This window comes from Anneissia japonica, unplaced genomic scaffold, assembly GCF_011630105.1.
Source record: "Anneissia japonica isolate Jap-2015-1 unplaced genomic scaffold, ASM1163010v1 scaffold3474_len973312_cov172, whole genome shotgun sequence".
NCBI classification, from domain to species: domain Eukaryota; kingdom Metazoa; phylum Echinodermata; class Crinoidea; order Comatulida; family Comatulidae; genus Anneissia; species Anneissia japonica.
Genome location: NW_022747780.1, coordinates 103,200 through 119,786, shown reverse-complemented (window position 1 = coordinate 119,786; position 16,587 = coordinate 103,200). Strand labels below are relative to the sequence as shown.

Below are 16,587 nucleotides of genomic sequence, written 5' to 3'. Positions count from 1 at the left end.
AAATAAAATAAAGTAACTGTTCAAAAAATACTAGTTACACATAACCAGTATTTCAAGTGTTGTCAATGTATCCTATACTCTTATATAGCTACTTGCTTAATAAATAATACTGTTTCAATATTCTCTCTGTAGACCCTTAAATTGAAAGGTGATTAGTTGAAGGATTTTCTTAGTAAAACAGCTAGTAAATCAGTAAAATAAATTGTTTTGATCTATTTCTCATTGGAAGTGATTGATCCCTGTAAGGCCATGTAAAAAAAAAAGTAGTTTCTCATCCTAATATTTTGAAAAAAGGAGAATAAGGGCACCTTTTTTTTTTTAACTCCAAGATGGCAAATCCAAGATGGTCGATTGGATACAGCTACCACTTTTTTACTTTTACCAAGTAAACACATTGAAAGCAAATAAAGGAAGCACTAGACATCATTCATACCACACCACGAATGATTGAGAGAGGAATTTTACTGATGCGAGTTAGCCAGATTTTTGTACATTTCGCAAAATATAGGAAATAGGGTAAGGCAGACAAAATAGATGCGCGAGGGGACGAGAAACTAGTAATTTTTTTTATTTGGCCTAAGAGAGCAGCTTAACATGTTCACAGAATTTTTATATAAAATTCCTACCTAAGATTTTCATGAACGGAATATAAATTAAGACAAAAAACATGTTTTTTAATCTAGTTTTAGTATCAAAAGTCTAACTCAGTATCTCTCATCGTGCAAATTTTTTGAACCAAAACATGTTTTCATTTAAAATTTCTAAAGAAATCAAATTTATTCTTCACCTGACGTTGAATGTTAAGCGTAAAACAACTAGTTCACTGATGCCATTAAATTTATTGAAACAAATTTTAACCAAGGAATTTAAAAATTCCGTTTGACATCTATTAAATCTGAATATATACGGTATTGAAGCTACGAATTATTTAAATCGGATTGTTTTTTCCACAGTGCGATTGGAATACCATTAAGAACGCCACACCATTAATTTAAATCAGATCAGACGGAAAATAGGTCATTGGGTTGATGGGTCTAGACTTGGCGTTTGACGGTACCGTAGACTATGAAGCGACAGATTTAACATACGCCAGTATTAAAACGTGATACTTTCGCAATGTATTGGTACCGAATGTCCTGCAATAATGATATTTAAATTTTCATAATGTACTTTGTAAATCCAGGAGATATGTGATGGATTTGACTGCATTAAATGCATTCTAGATCTGATGAAATCAACGCTTTGTTCAAATGTTAAATATGAGCAGACCTCACAGAGTGTATGTATATTTAACAAATAAGATTTAATTATTTTTTAAGCTGATTTGTAGCTCATCCATATTTTTCATACACATTGAAAAAGCGAGTATCCTGAAAGTTTAGCTTGTGATTGGCTCCAATGTAATACATTAGCAAAATACAGTACTTCCAAAAATTTTTTTTGAAAATTACAGAAAAAAAAGTAATTCTCCGGAGAGAAATGTGCCCTCATATCCTACTGACAAAATAGAAATATTAATAAAACATTAAAAAATATTAATAAAAAATTAAAAAAAGAAGAACTTTCCTTTTTACATTATAAAGCAAATTATAATGTAAACAAATTATTTTGGTAACCATGGAAATATATTGTTGGTTACCAAAATAATTTGTAACATCAAAGTTCAGTTTCATTTATATCATGATGATATCCAGCTTTATGTCTCTCTTGACCCCAAGTTAGAATCACAAAATGCTATAAACTGAATTGAGCAATCTATTTTTGAAATTAAAACTGAAATTGAATGAGGAAAAAACTAACTATACAGTACAATACTGTATCCCACTCTAGATTTTTGCAGAAGTTATTTGAATGAGCCACCTTCCATGCAGTGTGTTGCTTATCAGAGAAGTGGTGTATCTAGGGAATATGCACACACCAACCCCTTTCAAAAAAAATACTCAAACCCCCAGCCACTCCCCCATTGAAAATGTTTGAAGCAAAAAAATCATGTTCAAGTAGTTAAAAATCATCTCAAATCACCTTAATTTGCGCCCCTTTCATAATCATCCATCCCCTACTTCCCCTTCACGCCCCCATCAGCCACACCCATTTCTTGACACCTAGAAACAATATTGTATTACCTCCATCCCACTGTTGCTGTTTATCTGAAAAATCTGTATCTGATTCTCAGTCCTCCCCCAAAATATATGGAGAATGTACCTTCACATGGCTTTGCTTGACCTACCAATTCTCATGCGCGATGCTCGCACTTGAGGCACGCGCATTCGAGTTTCATCTTTAGCTTTCACGCCCACACGCATAAATGTTATATTAACAACTAAAAAGATATGTGTCACCTTATTGTAGATTTTTCACACTAATTATAATAATAATAATAATAATAATATCTCAAATTTATATTGCCCCAATTCCAAACAAGATCAAAGGCGCAACGTACGTGAAAAGCCACCGAAAAACAAATAGGTCTTAAGCTGTGACTTAAAATTGCAGGAAGAAGTTATGTAATATGGAAGCTGGTTCCAAAAAAAGGCAGAAGCATCGTAAAAGAAACTTGGCTGTAAATGAAACAGGGAATGGAGTAAATTTTTGTCAAACCTGGAATCTCTAATGCTTGCTTTAGTAACCAGCTTCAAAATATTTCTAATTCGCTATATTCTGGTGATTACAGTATTAAATTCACTGTGCCTCTAATTTAGTATGAAATTGGTACCAGATAAATTTAGAGATATCATATGGAAAGATGAATGATTTATTCAATCTGATGTCTGAAGCAACGATTAAATACTATCAGATAAAATCTCATCACATTTTCTCTCTTAGTCTTTGTCTGATAGACAAATGCATAAAGTGACAAGGCTATCTTTATGCATTGCTAATTATAACTTGGTGGTAAAAAATTAATTTGCGTATTCGTGACTGAATTAAGTATGAAAGATTAAATGGACATTGATATCAAATTGTAATTATTTTCCACAGATTCTAAATGTTATATTACACAAAATTATTAAGTCTGGTATTTCAGATGAATTAAGCAATGCATTAATAAAACAGCTGAATAAATCATTTGTTGCTTGACATTCTGATTTTTCTATTTGGAAAGGTCAACTAATTTTTATTTAATCAATGAAACTTTCGATCTGTTAAAGTGTAACCAGACCTCTACGACGGCCGCTAAAAAAATATGTCATACAGATATTAGTAGCTTTAGAAATTGATACGGTATCCTTCGATGTTATTTTTATCAATCTGTTTTACTGCATGTCATGTGAGTTAGAATTTTCTCTTGAACATTATTTAAACATGATTGTCGTCTCATTAAAACCAAATGTGTGGCCACTGTAATTTTTGAGTAGGTGTAGTGTTAAGCTTTGGACAATGAGTAATGTGTGTGTTTATCCTTACTGTTTTGTTTTTAACCTTTTCTTCCGTGCACAATTAACAAATGATATCTCATTATTTTGCCTACGTTGCTACTACTTTTAAAAGTTAAAAAAATCACTTAGAAAATGATATGAAATTATCAATGTAGACAAACTGATATAAATTGCACTTGAATTTATTACACTACAAACTTTAAACTGCTACAATTTCAATTTTTTTTTTTTTTTTTTACTCTATCACTCCCTCTCGGATGGTTGATCTATTTTTTAATTTTATATTAAACTATAGACCGATCCATTTATAGTGATTATTCTTCTCTGCAGACGCCATAGCTGGGGGCTTCCAGCGGGGGATTTTTACACATCACCTGAAGCATAGGATATTTCATGGTTATTTTTCTTTCTGGTCATGCAAAGCACATTGAGACAATGTTATTGTATAACTCACTACAGTATATGTGGCAAAGACAAGCCAAACCAGTCACTCATCGCAAATCGTGTTTCAGAGAAAATGGCTAAAATGTCAAATTTTTAAAAATCTATTTTATTGCACTATAACTAAACTTTATATTTCTACACACAATCCTATGCTGTTATTTTCCCCATTTTCAATGTTAAAACAACACTTTTTAAGAATTTAAAGATAGTTTCTGCATGAGAAATGCCTGAAATCATAAACTTTGAAGGCAGATTTCTCATATATTGTTCTTTAAACAGCTGTGTGGTTAAACGCTTGTAACTTCATAAGGAAATGTCCAATTTGAATGATATTTTTACCATTTTATAGCTCTTATTTTACTCTTTAACCCTGTATTAATAACTCAAAATCGGTTTTTGCGACAAGTGACTGGTTTGGCTTGTCTTTGCCACATATAATACTTACCTTATTATTATTATTATTATTATGATAAATGTAAAAACTGGAATTATACTACACATACTGTAGTTTCGATCGTAATCTACTGTGAATATTTGCATCACCGTACATAGACAATGTTGAGGCAGTTTGGCGCAGTGAAAATGGTTTGGATTCCCAACCTTGAGGCAGGGGTTTCAATCCTTTGCTGTGCCTTTCACTTGTGTCCTTGAACAAGGCACTTTAACTACATTGCTTTAGTCTACCCAGCTGTATCAATTGGTACCAGCAAGTTGCTGGGGGTAACTTGCGGTGCACTAGTATCCCACCCATGGGGGGGGGGGATCACACTCTCATCCCCTTCATACTACCTTGAAACTAGGGACAAGCTTCAGCCCTATGGGCCTTAGTGGCTCAGCAAGGATTTACTTTTATATGGACATTACATATTGCAGGGGATCCAAAGGAGGTCAGGGGCAGATCCAGAATTTTTTGAACGGGGAGGGGGGGGGGGGAGGCACAACATTTTCAGAATAGAAAAGTTAGTAGCACATAACATTGACACATTGAAATTTTAAAATTTAGTGGCAAAAATGGGGGATCCATGCCTGGAGATCCCAAGCAATGGCGGTATCAACAGAGAGTATCCTTTCCTTATTCAATTTGTCTATAGCTTGAAAAATTAACATATGTTGCAAAACTACTATTGTTGTGTAAATTATCTTTGATGATTATAAAAGTTAGACACATACTTCACAATGAATCTTACAGAATAAAAATAAATTGAAAACAGACCAAATTGGCTTTTAATTGACTTTGTTTAAATCAAGATAATAATAATAAATAACAACTGCCAATTTGTTATAGCGCCATATCCGCAAAATGCGTTCCTGGCACTGTTCAAGTCAAAAGTGAAAGCAAAAAAAAAAGAGAATTATTTGAAGTGGATAAATAAATGTGTTTTAAGGGATCTTACAGACCAAATGGATTGTGGAACGTCATTCCAAGTCTTTGGAGAAGCGTAAGTGAACGCTCTCAATCCTAATGATAGATTGCGCGTTGTTTTTCAAGAAGGTGTTTGTTTGATGAGCGCAGATGTTTTGTAGTAACATATACAGTAGGTTGGGCAAACTCAAAATGTACTTTGGTGATGTATTGTGCAGGGACTTGTATAGAATATGTAGAAAGCATTGATCATTTATTTATCATTGTATTAGGTTTAGGAAGAAAAAGTGGCATGGACTTTCACTTTCACACAGTTAACCTAGGCAAGGTTGACTGTACTAAATTTGCAATGAGTAAAGAACCATAAGTAATTAGAAATTAACAAGTTTCATTCAGTAAACCAAAAAAATTGACAGTAAGTGCAAGCAACACAATCAGATGAACTTATTTCAAAGCGAGACCAAATGATTATGAATACGAAACAGAAAAAAAATAAAAAGAAACAAAAAGAAATTTTAATTATTAAACTAAATACAAACATATCAATTTGTTTGGGCTGATAGATAATACATTAAATTGGCTAGTAAAATACTTAAAATGATACTAACTCAAAATAGACAATAACAAGATTCATTTTAATTTAATCATAATACATCAAGATAGTAATTTATATAATATTAAAATTCTGAATAAAGATTCCAGCTAAATTTTTATTTAGATTACTAAATTTCTGATTATCATTATCATCATCATATTATACCATTTCAGTCCTTTTCCATTTTGGTTATGGGTTGGACTATTCTTCATTTGATTGCAGATCTCCAAGCTCCTCTGTTCAGAGCTAATTGCCCACTTAGACGTTTTGCCCTAAGGTCGCTTTGAATGAGTTTCAGGGTCTGCCTGATCATGTCAGAGTAAATATATTAATGAAAATATATAAAAGTATAAGAGTAGTTTTGGTAGTTTTATAAGATGTATATTACTGAAATGTTATCCTAGCTAAATAAGTTATAAGTTAAAGAAATATAAGGTAAATGCTTGCGGTACAGTACACCACATAAACAGTTCTGAAAAGAACTGTTGATTGTTGGCTTTTCACACATGTAGTCTCAGTTATTGTTTAGTTTTCCACCAATCAGCAGCAAGTCTCACTATCCAATCACATAAGTATTTCCTTGTTTGGATTCCCTGCAGATATTATTCTCCTGAAGACGACTGAAGCAACTAAATCGAAACATCAAGACATTTTCAAAATACAACAGGTCTTTTCAGGACTATCTACGTGACAATGGTGTACCAGATTATTACTTCGCCATGCAAACTTTAAACAAAATTATTAATGTTAATTACCGTCATCTGCTCCCTGGATGGGAAATATTGCGAGTCCTCTAATTTTGCAGATGATGGAGACATTCTTGGAGCCTGCTGGATCAACACAGTTTCTATCTTCCCACAACTACCAAACAACCTCTCAAGACACTCCTAAAAGATTTGAAGCAATTTAAACAAATTAATACAACTGTTCTAACGGCTTTCTGAGAACCAGTGATAAAATAATTGTTTGAAATGTATAATGTCCTTTACTTCAACTGTTTCAACTAATAACAAAGCTATCAATTAATTATTTTGCACCTGACCGACGTACGTGATAACCAGTATGGTGTTTGTACGTAAGAGATACAGATACTCTACTGAACTGTATACTCGCGTATAGGCAAACTACGTATAAGGCGACCCCCGAGTTTGAGAAGATTTTTAGACGAATTTTGTTTGTCGGATGCATAAGACGACCCACTGTTTTACCGTCAAAATTCCTACTTTCTGATTCTCTTTGTGGTATTGCTGCTTTTAGCTGGCTAAAAACAAAGCCAAATGTACGGCTAATCAAGCAAAAATCCATATTTCATGTTCCACATGAAAATAAAGTTCTCTTGTAATAAACTTAATTTTTTCAATGTATGTCTTATTTATAAAATATTATTTTACTTTAATATTATTTACTAATATGTGAACTAAGACCAAATAATACAAAAAAATTCTGCAACAATATATCTAAACTTGCTACAATCTCTTCCTTCAGTATTTATCACACGAAAAATAAACCCATCTGGATTAACCCACCTTATCTAAAAATTGACTGAATAGGATTGTTATGACTTTTACAATTGTTAAATTCCTAGTTTTTCTTATTGTTTAATTAATGCTGTACTTCATTTCTCCTTGCGTGTGCCCCTTATGGGCCATGATCTAGCAGGGGAAGATTCAGAGATGTCTGAAAGCGGATGGGGAGATAGCGGAAAGTTGTCTAGACACCTGAAAAGAAACTTCTGGACATTTTGGGCAATAAATTACTAAATTTTTTTTTTCCAACTTTCCAAAAGGGGGAGGGGGGTGCAGCTGGCCCAGCCTGCCCCCCTCTAAAGCCGCCCCTGTCAAAGATTTATGTTTTCCCTTCTTGTTTTATACGCAGTAAAGAGATTTTTGATACTGTACAGATAATAAGTAAGATGATTTAAAAATACAGCATAGGATTAACGTAAAGTTGATTTTACTTTTCCTTTAAAATGAGAGAAGGATGCCATGGTTTGACCTATTAACCTTTTATTGGGTCATCTTCAGGAAAGAGAATCATTATCAAAATGGTATAATATGCAAATGATAGAGATTATCAAACCTAATGTAATTATAAAAAATATAGTACATTTGATTAATGACCAAATTAGGAATTGTGGAATATATTATACCCTGCTTGTTTTTGATATTACTGTTCTTTATCAAAAATAAATCTATCAATCATAAAAATCAAATATTTAGATTGTAATAAAATGCTTCTATATCAAAGTATTTCCAAAATGATCACCATCAAATGATAATATAAAAATTGTAGGATTTAAACCAACATATAGAAAATGCGATCAAACTTAATGACATTGTAACAAAAATCGTGAAATATTATATTTTCGCCGCATGAAATAGAAAACTGTTTCAATGTAGGAACGATCGAATATCATTTTGTAATTGCTGCAAATGCTCCGCCATTCCTCATGGAACTTACAAATACGTGTTCATTCAGCCGTGGCAATCGGAAACAGAGTTGTCTGTTGGTCATCAGTACGGTTGTTATGATACCTGAGTGTGGCTCGTAGCAGTCATCAATCACTCGCAAATGTGCATTAAACGCAAATATTAAAGTGCTACATTTTCCAAGCTAGCATTACTAGTTTAATTGCCCAACAACTAATATTTCTTGAATTCCATTTAGCGGAAGAGATAAAAAAAGGGGAGGGTAATTTTAAATTGAAAGGGGCTGCGTACTAAAATTGAGGCAGTATTTGAACAGAGATTTGATATAGAATTTTAAAAATAAGGTTTACATTTATGTGGTACATCATACAAATGGTTTCCTTGGGACTCATAATAGGAGGCTTATCACTAGAATTTTTCTAGATCAACATATGATAAGAAATAAAACACAAAACCAGTGGGAAACACACAAATCTAAAATAAAAAGTATATTGTATGAGAAGGGGTGGAAGATGTATGTAGAATGGTCAAAAAGGCAAATATTAAAGCTATTTACAGTTGATCCATGGACCACAATATATTCACAAGCCCCTTACCATCTGGGTCAAGTCATGTAAGAAATGAAATTAAATAGGAGAGATAGAGGTAGGGTGAAGAGTACTTGAACATCCTAGGAAAATTTTGTTCATAAATTATTTCAGTAGTGTAAAAATCAGTGTTAGGAACAATTTTGAAAAGATAAAAATGAAATACATTAATATAAAGAATGATAGTACAATGTATAGACATCAGTATGTTTAGAATATACAAATATTAAATTATGACAATGTTATATAAAATAGTAAAGTATGTATGGACTTCAATGTTAAGAATATTAATTTTAAAAGATGACAGTGTTCAAGAAGAGTAGTACATTGGCATCAGTGGTAAAGGATCAGGTATGGGGTTTAGTGTTAAGAATAATAATGTTAAATGATGATGAGCGTTTGAGGAAAACATTGCGTGGACATCAGTGTAAACAGGTCCAGTTCTGATTATTCTTTTCTTCACTTCCTCTCCTACCTACAGAAAAAACCTCTTATCAAGCATTAAACAAGCTTGATTAGAGATTTTTTTTTGAAGGTGGGGGAGGAAGTGGGGAAAAATTTATAATCAAGCATTACACAAGCTTGAAATCGTTTAGATTTAAGAGGGGTTTACAGGGGACTGACACTGTTAAACTACATCAGTACTTAAGTATGTATCCACTTAAGTGCTAATAAAATAATCAGTAATGGATAAATAATCTGATAAGCCACAACAGTCGATATTAATACACAGTACAGTAAGTAAAAAAGTAGCAAGTATTAAGACTTGTTGAAATATTTATTGACATAATAATAGCATTATGATTTATTGGTGTTTCACCTTTATAACAAGGGCTGCACATAGAAATAGTTGCAGTTACACTTATAGAGAGATAGAGCTAACAAATATTTTTGGCATATTAATAACATGATTTTATTGGCATCTCACCTTTATTACCAGTTCTACATAGTTAAATTGGTGCAGCCACACATACAGATATCGACAAACTATAAATACATTAAACTAATGAAAAGAAAATGAATTAACAAGCAACTACGAACTTTTTAAAATGACATTTATATCCAATGTTAATTAAATAAATGTTGAGAGTGTTAACGGGAGACTTTTTATACCTGTTTAATAACGAACCCGCCGCCAGCCAATAATGATTATTTTGAATAAAAATAAAATTTTATTTTTGGACAAATAGCGCACCCCCTGCCCTGAAAAAATGGAAATTAAAAAAAATAATAAAAGTTTTTTTTTTATTTTTCTGCCTTGAAATCTCCAAAAATAATATGTATATCTCTTTCTAACTATATAAATTTAAAGCACTACACTGTTTACATTCACCAATAAAATTATATTTTATTTTCTCCTACGCCTGGATGTTTTAGCAAAACTATTTGCTAAATAAGATAACAAATTTATTTTAAATTTCTTTTCTGCCCTCCTTGATTCTCCTCCTTTACGAAACAAGGTATAAAAAAAGTCTTGCCTAATGGACAACATTGTGTTCTTCAAGTGCATCAGTAAAGTATAGACATCAGCGATTATCATAAAGCCATCAGCGAGTGTGTTTCTGCTGGCAAGAAAAACGGTTTGTAGTAAAAAAAAACAAAAAAAAACCAGATTAGCTGATCGTGTAGAAAAACCGTTCTTTGGCACAGAATCAATTCTGTGCCTAAAAGGCCAAGAAGGATTTCTCATGGCACAGTTCTTAAGCCTTGACCAGGTTATCAAAATTCTCTTCGACACATCACTGTTGTATGCCCATATATAGTCATGGTATGCCTATATATGGTCATGATGTGATGTCATCATGACCATATTTAGGCATGTCACTTGTTTTTTTTGCCAAATAAAATTTGATAGTTTGAACAGGACTTGATAATCCGATTATCAGCCAATACTCAGTAGAAACACACGCAATGTTAAGATAAAAGATGACAGGGTTAAAGGTCAACAAACCTGAGTACAATATGGAGGTACATTAATGACAAAAATCATCCTGCTCGACAATTCAAACTCTGCAGGCTCCCTCGAGATGTGTTGCTTGAAGTACATCACATGACCAGCATCGCTTTCACGGTTGAACTTGATTGGGTACGCTGAAATGAACAAATATTCACTTATTATTTTAATACAATACATAATTATGTTATAAATTAAAATCCACATTCATATAAATATTTAGTGTACCTTTTCAGAAATTCGTATCTTAACATACTGATATTTTAATTCTGTATTGCCATTTCTTTTAGTTGCATAAGATATATATAATTTGATGGTATTAAAGAAACAAAATACATGGAATTAACCTTTTACAGAAACCAAATTATCAAAATTATTTTAATTTTGATATAAATAACATGTAAAGTAATTAATATATTCCAAGTATTGTAGAAATGGATTTCAAAGAACAAATTACTGTATATATACATAAATCATGACACAAAGAATAAACGGATATCCCACATAATATTAGATTACAAAATAAGTACAGTAATAAGTTGATTGATGTATGTTATAAATTTAAATATTTATATACTCTGCCTATTTTAGAAGCAGATTTTTGTCCAAACTTGTTCAAAATGTATGGTTTTTTGCTTTTTTTTAAAGGAAAGGTAGTTAAGTACATAATTTGTATCAGGAATCAAAGTATAATTTAGTAGTTACTGTACTTGGCCGAGCATGTATATTTGATTAAAAAAGTAATAAGTTAATGACCGATGGTTTTTTATTTCAAATCCCAAAAGTCATAAAATTGGTACAGACTCATAGACTAGTCGCTGACCACTCATCTTGGAAGGCTGGCGAGTAACTAATAAGAGTGTGGTAGCCAAGCAGACTAAACAGGTAGAGAGAGAATAATTGTAGATAGATGGATAAATTGAAAAGGACGAGCCTTATAGATAGACAGACATGTACAGTAGACAGACACACAGACACAAATAGATACCAGGCAAGGGCATGGGGGAGGCTAGAGTCCCCTCCTATTAAAAGAGAGAAGATGTAAAGGGGAGCGAGGAAAAAAATGGTACTAAAAACACTGCATGATACCTAAATAAAAAATGTATTTTGTACACTCATATGATTTTATTTTACATTACTATATGACCCCCTCCCCCACCATTTTTCTCTGGATCTGCCCCTGCCTCTAGATAGATATTACATTGTTATTTATGCAACATTGTAGAAATAAAAGGAAGGGCAGTAATACTCCAGTGTTTCTTTGGAGTGGAGGTTCAGGAATACTTCCCCCAAGAGTACTCACAAACACCAAGCCATTATACCACTGAGATAGATTAATGCAGCAGATAGACACATACTTTACACACACTATATATAAAGTAGATGGTAGACACGACAAATACTATCAACTTTATTGTCCAATAAACCCAGTGGAAATTATTTCGAAATGACTACACATAATGACACAAAACCATTACAGAAACAGACAGTAAACTGTTAGTGATTTACTCAACAGATGCGCACTACTATCAAAGATGCCTTATCCTATATTTGATCAAATTATTTGAATATAATTTCATATTATTATCTAGATTTAATATGCCAACGAGCGAAATGCTTTTAATGTGATTAATGTAATTATTTTCGTTTGTGCTGTATCACTGGTATTCCTTCAACTATCAAGGGACACTATATTATTAAGCTCTGTTAAAGGCCATTCTAAATTAAAATTTCATATAGAGTAAACCGTGTTGGCAGTGATTAAGGATGCTCTCTACCTCATTGTTTGAGTCACGATTCCTTTTACCAAAACTCACAATCATCCATCTACAGTTTCTAAAAAAATTGAACATCCTGAGCAACAACATCAATGATTGGTTGTGATGCATCATGTGACATGAGTAAACCATGTTGGCACAGCAGTGATTAAGGATGCTTGCTATCTCTTTTTTCGGGTCATGATTAACTTTTCCAAGACTCATAATCATCCATCTATGCTTTATAAAAAATTAAACATTCTGAGCAACAACATCACTGATTGGTTGTGATGTACAGTATTATGTGACCATCTACAAATGCTCAGTGATCATTAGCGTGCAGGCTTAAACAGCCCCTTTAATATGAACTGTGAGTTGGTTTTTTTAAAGCCATCGAAGGATTGATTCTGGTGACTATTTAAAGTCCGTCTGACAGTCCCCTTTAGGGTAAAAAAAAACTCATTAAGATTAGTTAAAATATCAATACGTTGCAGTTAAAAGCATTGAAATATCCCTGGACAACAGAATATTTTAGAACTGGTAGACATCAAACCAAGAAATGCTAATTCCATCCCCTATGAATTATATTACTAGAAATAAGGATTATGAAATATTTTACATAATCATTAAAATCTTCAAAAACGTATATCAATATGGAATTATGACATAAAAACCAATACAATTATGCATTCAATATACAGTACTTTTTATGGATTTAGGATTATAGATTTTAATACCCAGGGTATTAAAAATACCCTTTGCCTGGACATTGGTGATGTAATGATAAAAATTTGTAGTCTATGCAATGTATGGCTGCACACTGACGTGTCTATCCACCTATCCCAGGGGCGAATCCAGTGGGGGGGGGGGCACACGTTCCCACCATTTTGCAAATAAATTTTAAAATTTCAAGACATAGAAATTAGCGCTCTCACTTATCTATTCTGAATATATTGTACCCCCCTAACCCCCCATTTGAAAAATTCTGGGTCCGCCCCTGTATCCATCCACCCACTTATCCATCCATTAATTTATCCACCCACCCGCCCATCCACCCACCATGCATGTACGCATCCATCCATCAATGCATGCATGTATTCATCCATCCATCCACCTATACATACACCAATACATCCACCAACCCACCCACCCGTCCATCCATACATCCGCCTGCGTGCCCGTCCATCAATCCATCCATCTATCCGTCTGTCCATCCACCCATCGATCTGACCACCCATCCATGATTCCATAGATCCATCCCTGCATGCATGCATCCATCCGGTTTAACGAATTAAGTAGAAAAAAATAAATAAATATTCAACCTAGCAATTTTGATAGAGAAATTATTTCCTGTGAAACTAGTGTGAAATCCTCTTTTGTGCTTTCTCTTAAAACCACAATCGAGTTTGGTGCCAATTTGCCGCAAATGGTGATATTTTATTGCAGCTTAGCATAGTTTTCTTGCTAATGATTTAAGTGGATAAATACAATATATGACAGCAAAGGATTAACCGAGCATCAGAAGCTGAGAGATAGCATGCCATTATAAATAAGCCAACTGGAGTGTACGACCAGTGGCCAGGTGGCTCCAGAAATTTTTTGGATGGGGTCCAACAAGACATCTGAACTAAAGGGCCACCGATGGCTTCCAGTCAGGGTCTAAACTAAACCACTAGAGGTTAAGGGGGTAAAATTTTATGATTTAGGAAGGTAAAAATTGGGAGATTGTACTTAGCCTGATCACTTTGGTTGGATCTCTAAATTAATATTTTTAAACTAATTAAAAGACCTTAAGTGGTACAAAAAAAACAGGGGAGGGAGAAGTTTACCTCTGAGAAAATTCTGTAAAATAAATATATTCCTACACATTTGACTTGAATATAAGTTTAAAAAAAATCAATGTGTTGCCCATGCCAAAGTACAGTTATTCATACACTGTATTTGAAAACAAATTTTTAATATTACAGTAAAGTAAGGCTGAAATGCAAGTTACGATTTTTGGATGAGACGTTTAAGCCATTGGTCCTGCGTGCAATACAGCTTCCGCTGTTGAATGATTTTCGAAATAAATAAAAATAAATAAAATAAATAAATAATCACCACCAGAACGACCCCATTGGAAATAAGTCTTCTTCAGACTTTTGCACCAGATAAATCCATCCAATTAATACTTTAATTCTATGATTCATTTGCCACAATCACTCACAAATTGCAGTTCATGGCAAAGTAGAAGCAACAGGACTAACATGAACTGATAATTTGCATGCCCTACATTTTTCATCTGGAGGAGATACAAGACTTGAGAATACAGTACAATACAAATGTCTATAGGAAAGGAGCATCGACCAAAGAGGAAGGAAGAAGCAACCGTGAGATCTCTAGGTCAGATTTAATTCACATTGCAGAACAAGACCTGCCTTTTTTTAATATATATCATTAGCATATTTATTGGATAGATATATTATATAGCAGCCTAGCATCAGCTTAGGCTGCACCGTAGCCTAGGCCACTGTAGAGCCCTTGGACAAGGTCACTCTATTGATGTATTGTTGCCTACAGTAGGCCTTAGTTAGCCTAGGCCCAGGCCTAGCCCATCAATTTTTTTTAAATTAAATTTTAGTGGATAATACTATTATACTGTTAAGTAACTCAGTGTAAGAGTTTGAAATAAACTTGATGATGAAGTTCATGTTTCATAATAGTAATTGTTGCGTGTTGTCACCCGCGCATCCTTAGTTAGCCTAGGCGCTATATATTATGTCCATGCCAATCAATACACGGCCAGAGTGCCGTTTGCGACAAAAGTAAAATACACACAACATGTGAAATAACAGCCTAGGAATACAAGCAAAAGATTACTGGCCAAATTATGTCGATTGCGATATAAGATACGTTATTATTCACGTATTCGAATCCCTAGATTACTGGTTTGGAGTATTTAACAAAGTACTTTGACAAATAATACGATCATTACCACGAAAACCGATGTTCCAATCCTTGTCCGATTTAATGGATGCTGCCATGGAAGCCGCCATGTTGAAAGCGTGTGTTGATAAATAAGTTGCCAGGTTATTTTAAAAATTCATTTCAATTTATCTTTTATTTATTTTTTTATATTATGAATTTCATAATAGTAATACACATAAACAGAAATAAAGGTACAGTACCTAAGGTAAGTTCAAACAGATTTTCCATCAATTCTAAAATCGTTTCATCTATTGGAAGTTGAAGGCTAATGACTTTTAAAATAATTCATCTACATCATATGAATTACAATATTTAGGCCTATATTGTTTTGTGGATAATGTAAAATATTATAAACTTTATTTCAAATATAATAGTGTAATTAAAAAAGAACAGTAGAGAAAATCCGATCAGAATGACAAAATAAACTAAGCATCCACTGGAAGGAATCCCAATATCTGCAGACTGATCCGTTTCGGCCTTCCAGGCCTCATCAGTGCAGCTAGGATATAGACCCAAACATCACGTTTGACCAGCTTTTAAGTAGGGCCCAAACTAGTCCCACGACCACTAATGATTACAGAGCCAAACCAAGGCAATATATATACACAGCCCAGGTGTGAATGCAAATAGTGGAACACAAGCTATGTGGCTGGTTCCAGTAGATACAGAGAATATTTTGTCATTATTATCGCGTCCTACGATAAGTGGTCTGTGATCTGTCTCTTATACACATCTAGATGTGTATAAGAGACAGGTTCACAGGTGCGTAAGAGCACGGAGGAAATATGGCATAACCTTGCACAGACCATAGACGTAGCCTATGGTATCCTCATTACATAGCCAGTCATTTATAGACATGGATACATTTTCAAATAGGCCTAAAGTAACATACCATCCATCTTTCATTCACCGTGACCTGTGTACACTTCATTAACATAATAGGCCTACATGAACCGTTATATGGTTTTTAGAAAGAGAACTAAATGATATCGCGGCCGACAGCGGGGGAAAAATTACCTATCGGTCGAAGAACCTGTTAGTCAGCATCACTAATCCCGTTTTTTCCTCCTCTGAATCAAGAGCAAATTTCCGAGCGTTCGGCCTCACGATAACA

At 33.5% G+C, this 16,587-nt stretch overlaps 1 protein-coding gene across 1 annotated transcript in view; it reads right to left on the bottom strand.

The window, feature by feature from the left end:
- LOC117120609 (ribosomal RNA-processing protein 7 homolog A-like) overlaps positions 1-15,546 on the bottom strand; it is a 45,516-nt gene extending 29,970 nt beyond the window's left edge. The window contains exons 1-3 of the mRNA XM_033265642.1: positions 15,481-15,546; positions 10,747-10,886; positions 6,535-6,666 (exon numbers count right to left, since the gene is read on the bottom strand). Coding sequence (XP_033121533.1) covers positions 6,535-6,666; positions 10,747-10,886; positions 15,481-15,541 — 333 coding nt within the window. The 5' untranslated portion in view covers positions 15,542-15,546. The remainder of the gene's footprint in view (positions 1-6,534; positions 6,667-10,746; positions 10,887-15,480) is intronic.
- Between the last annotated feature and the right edge of the window lie 1,041 nt (positions 15,547-16,587).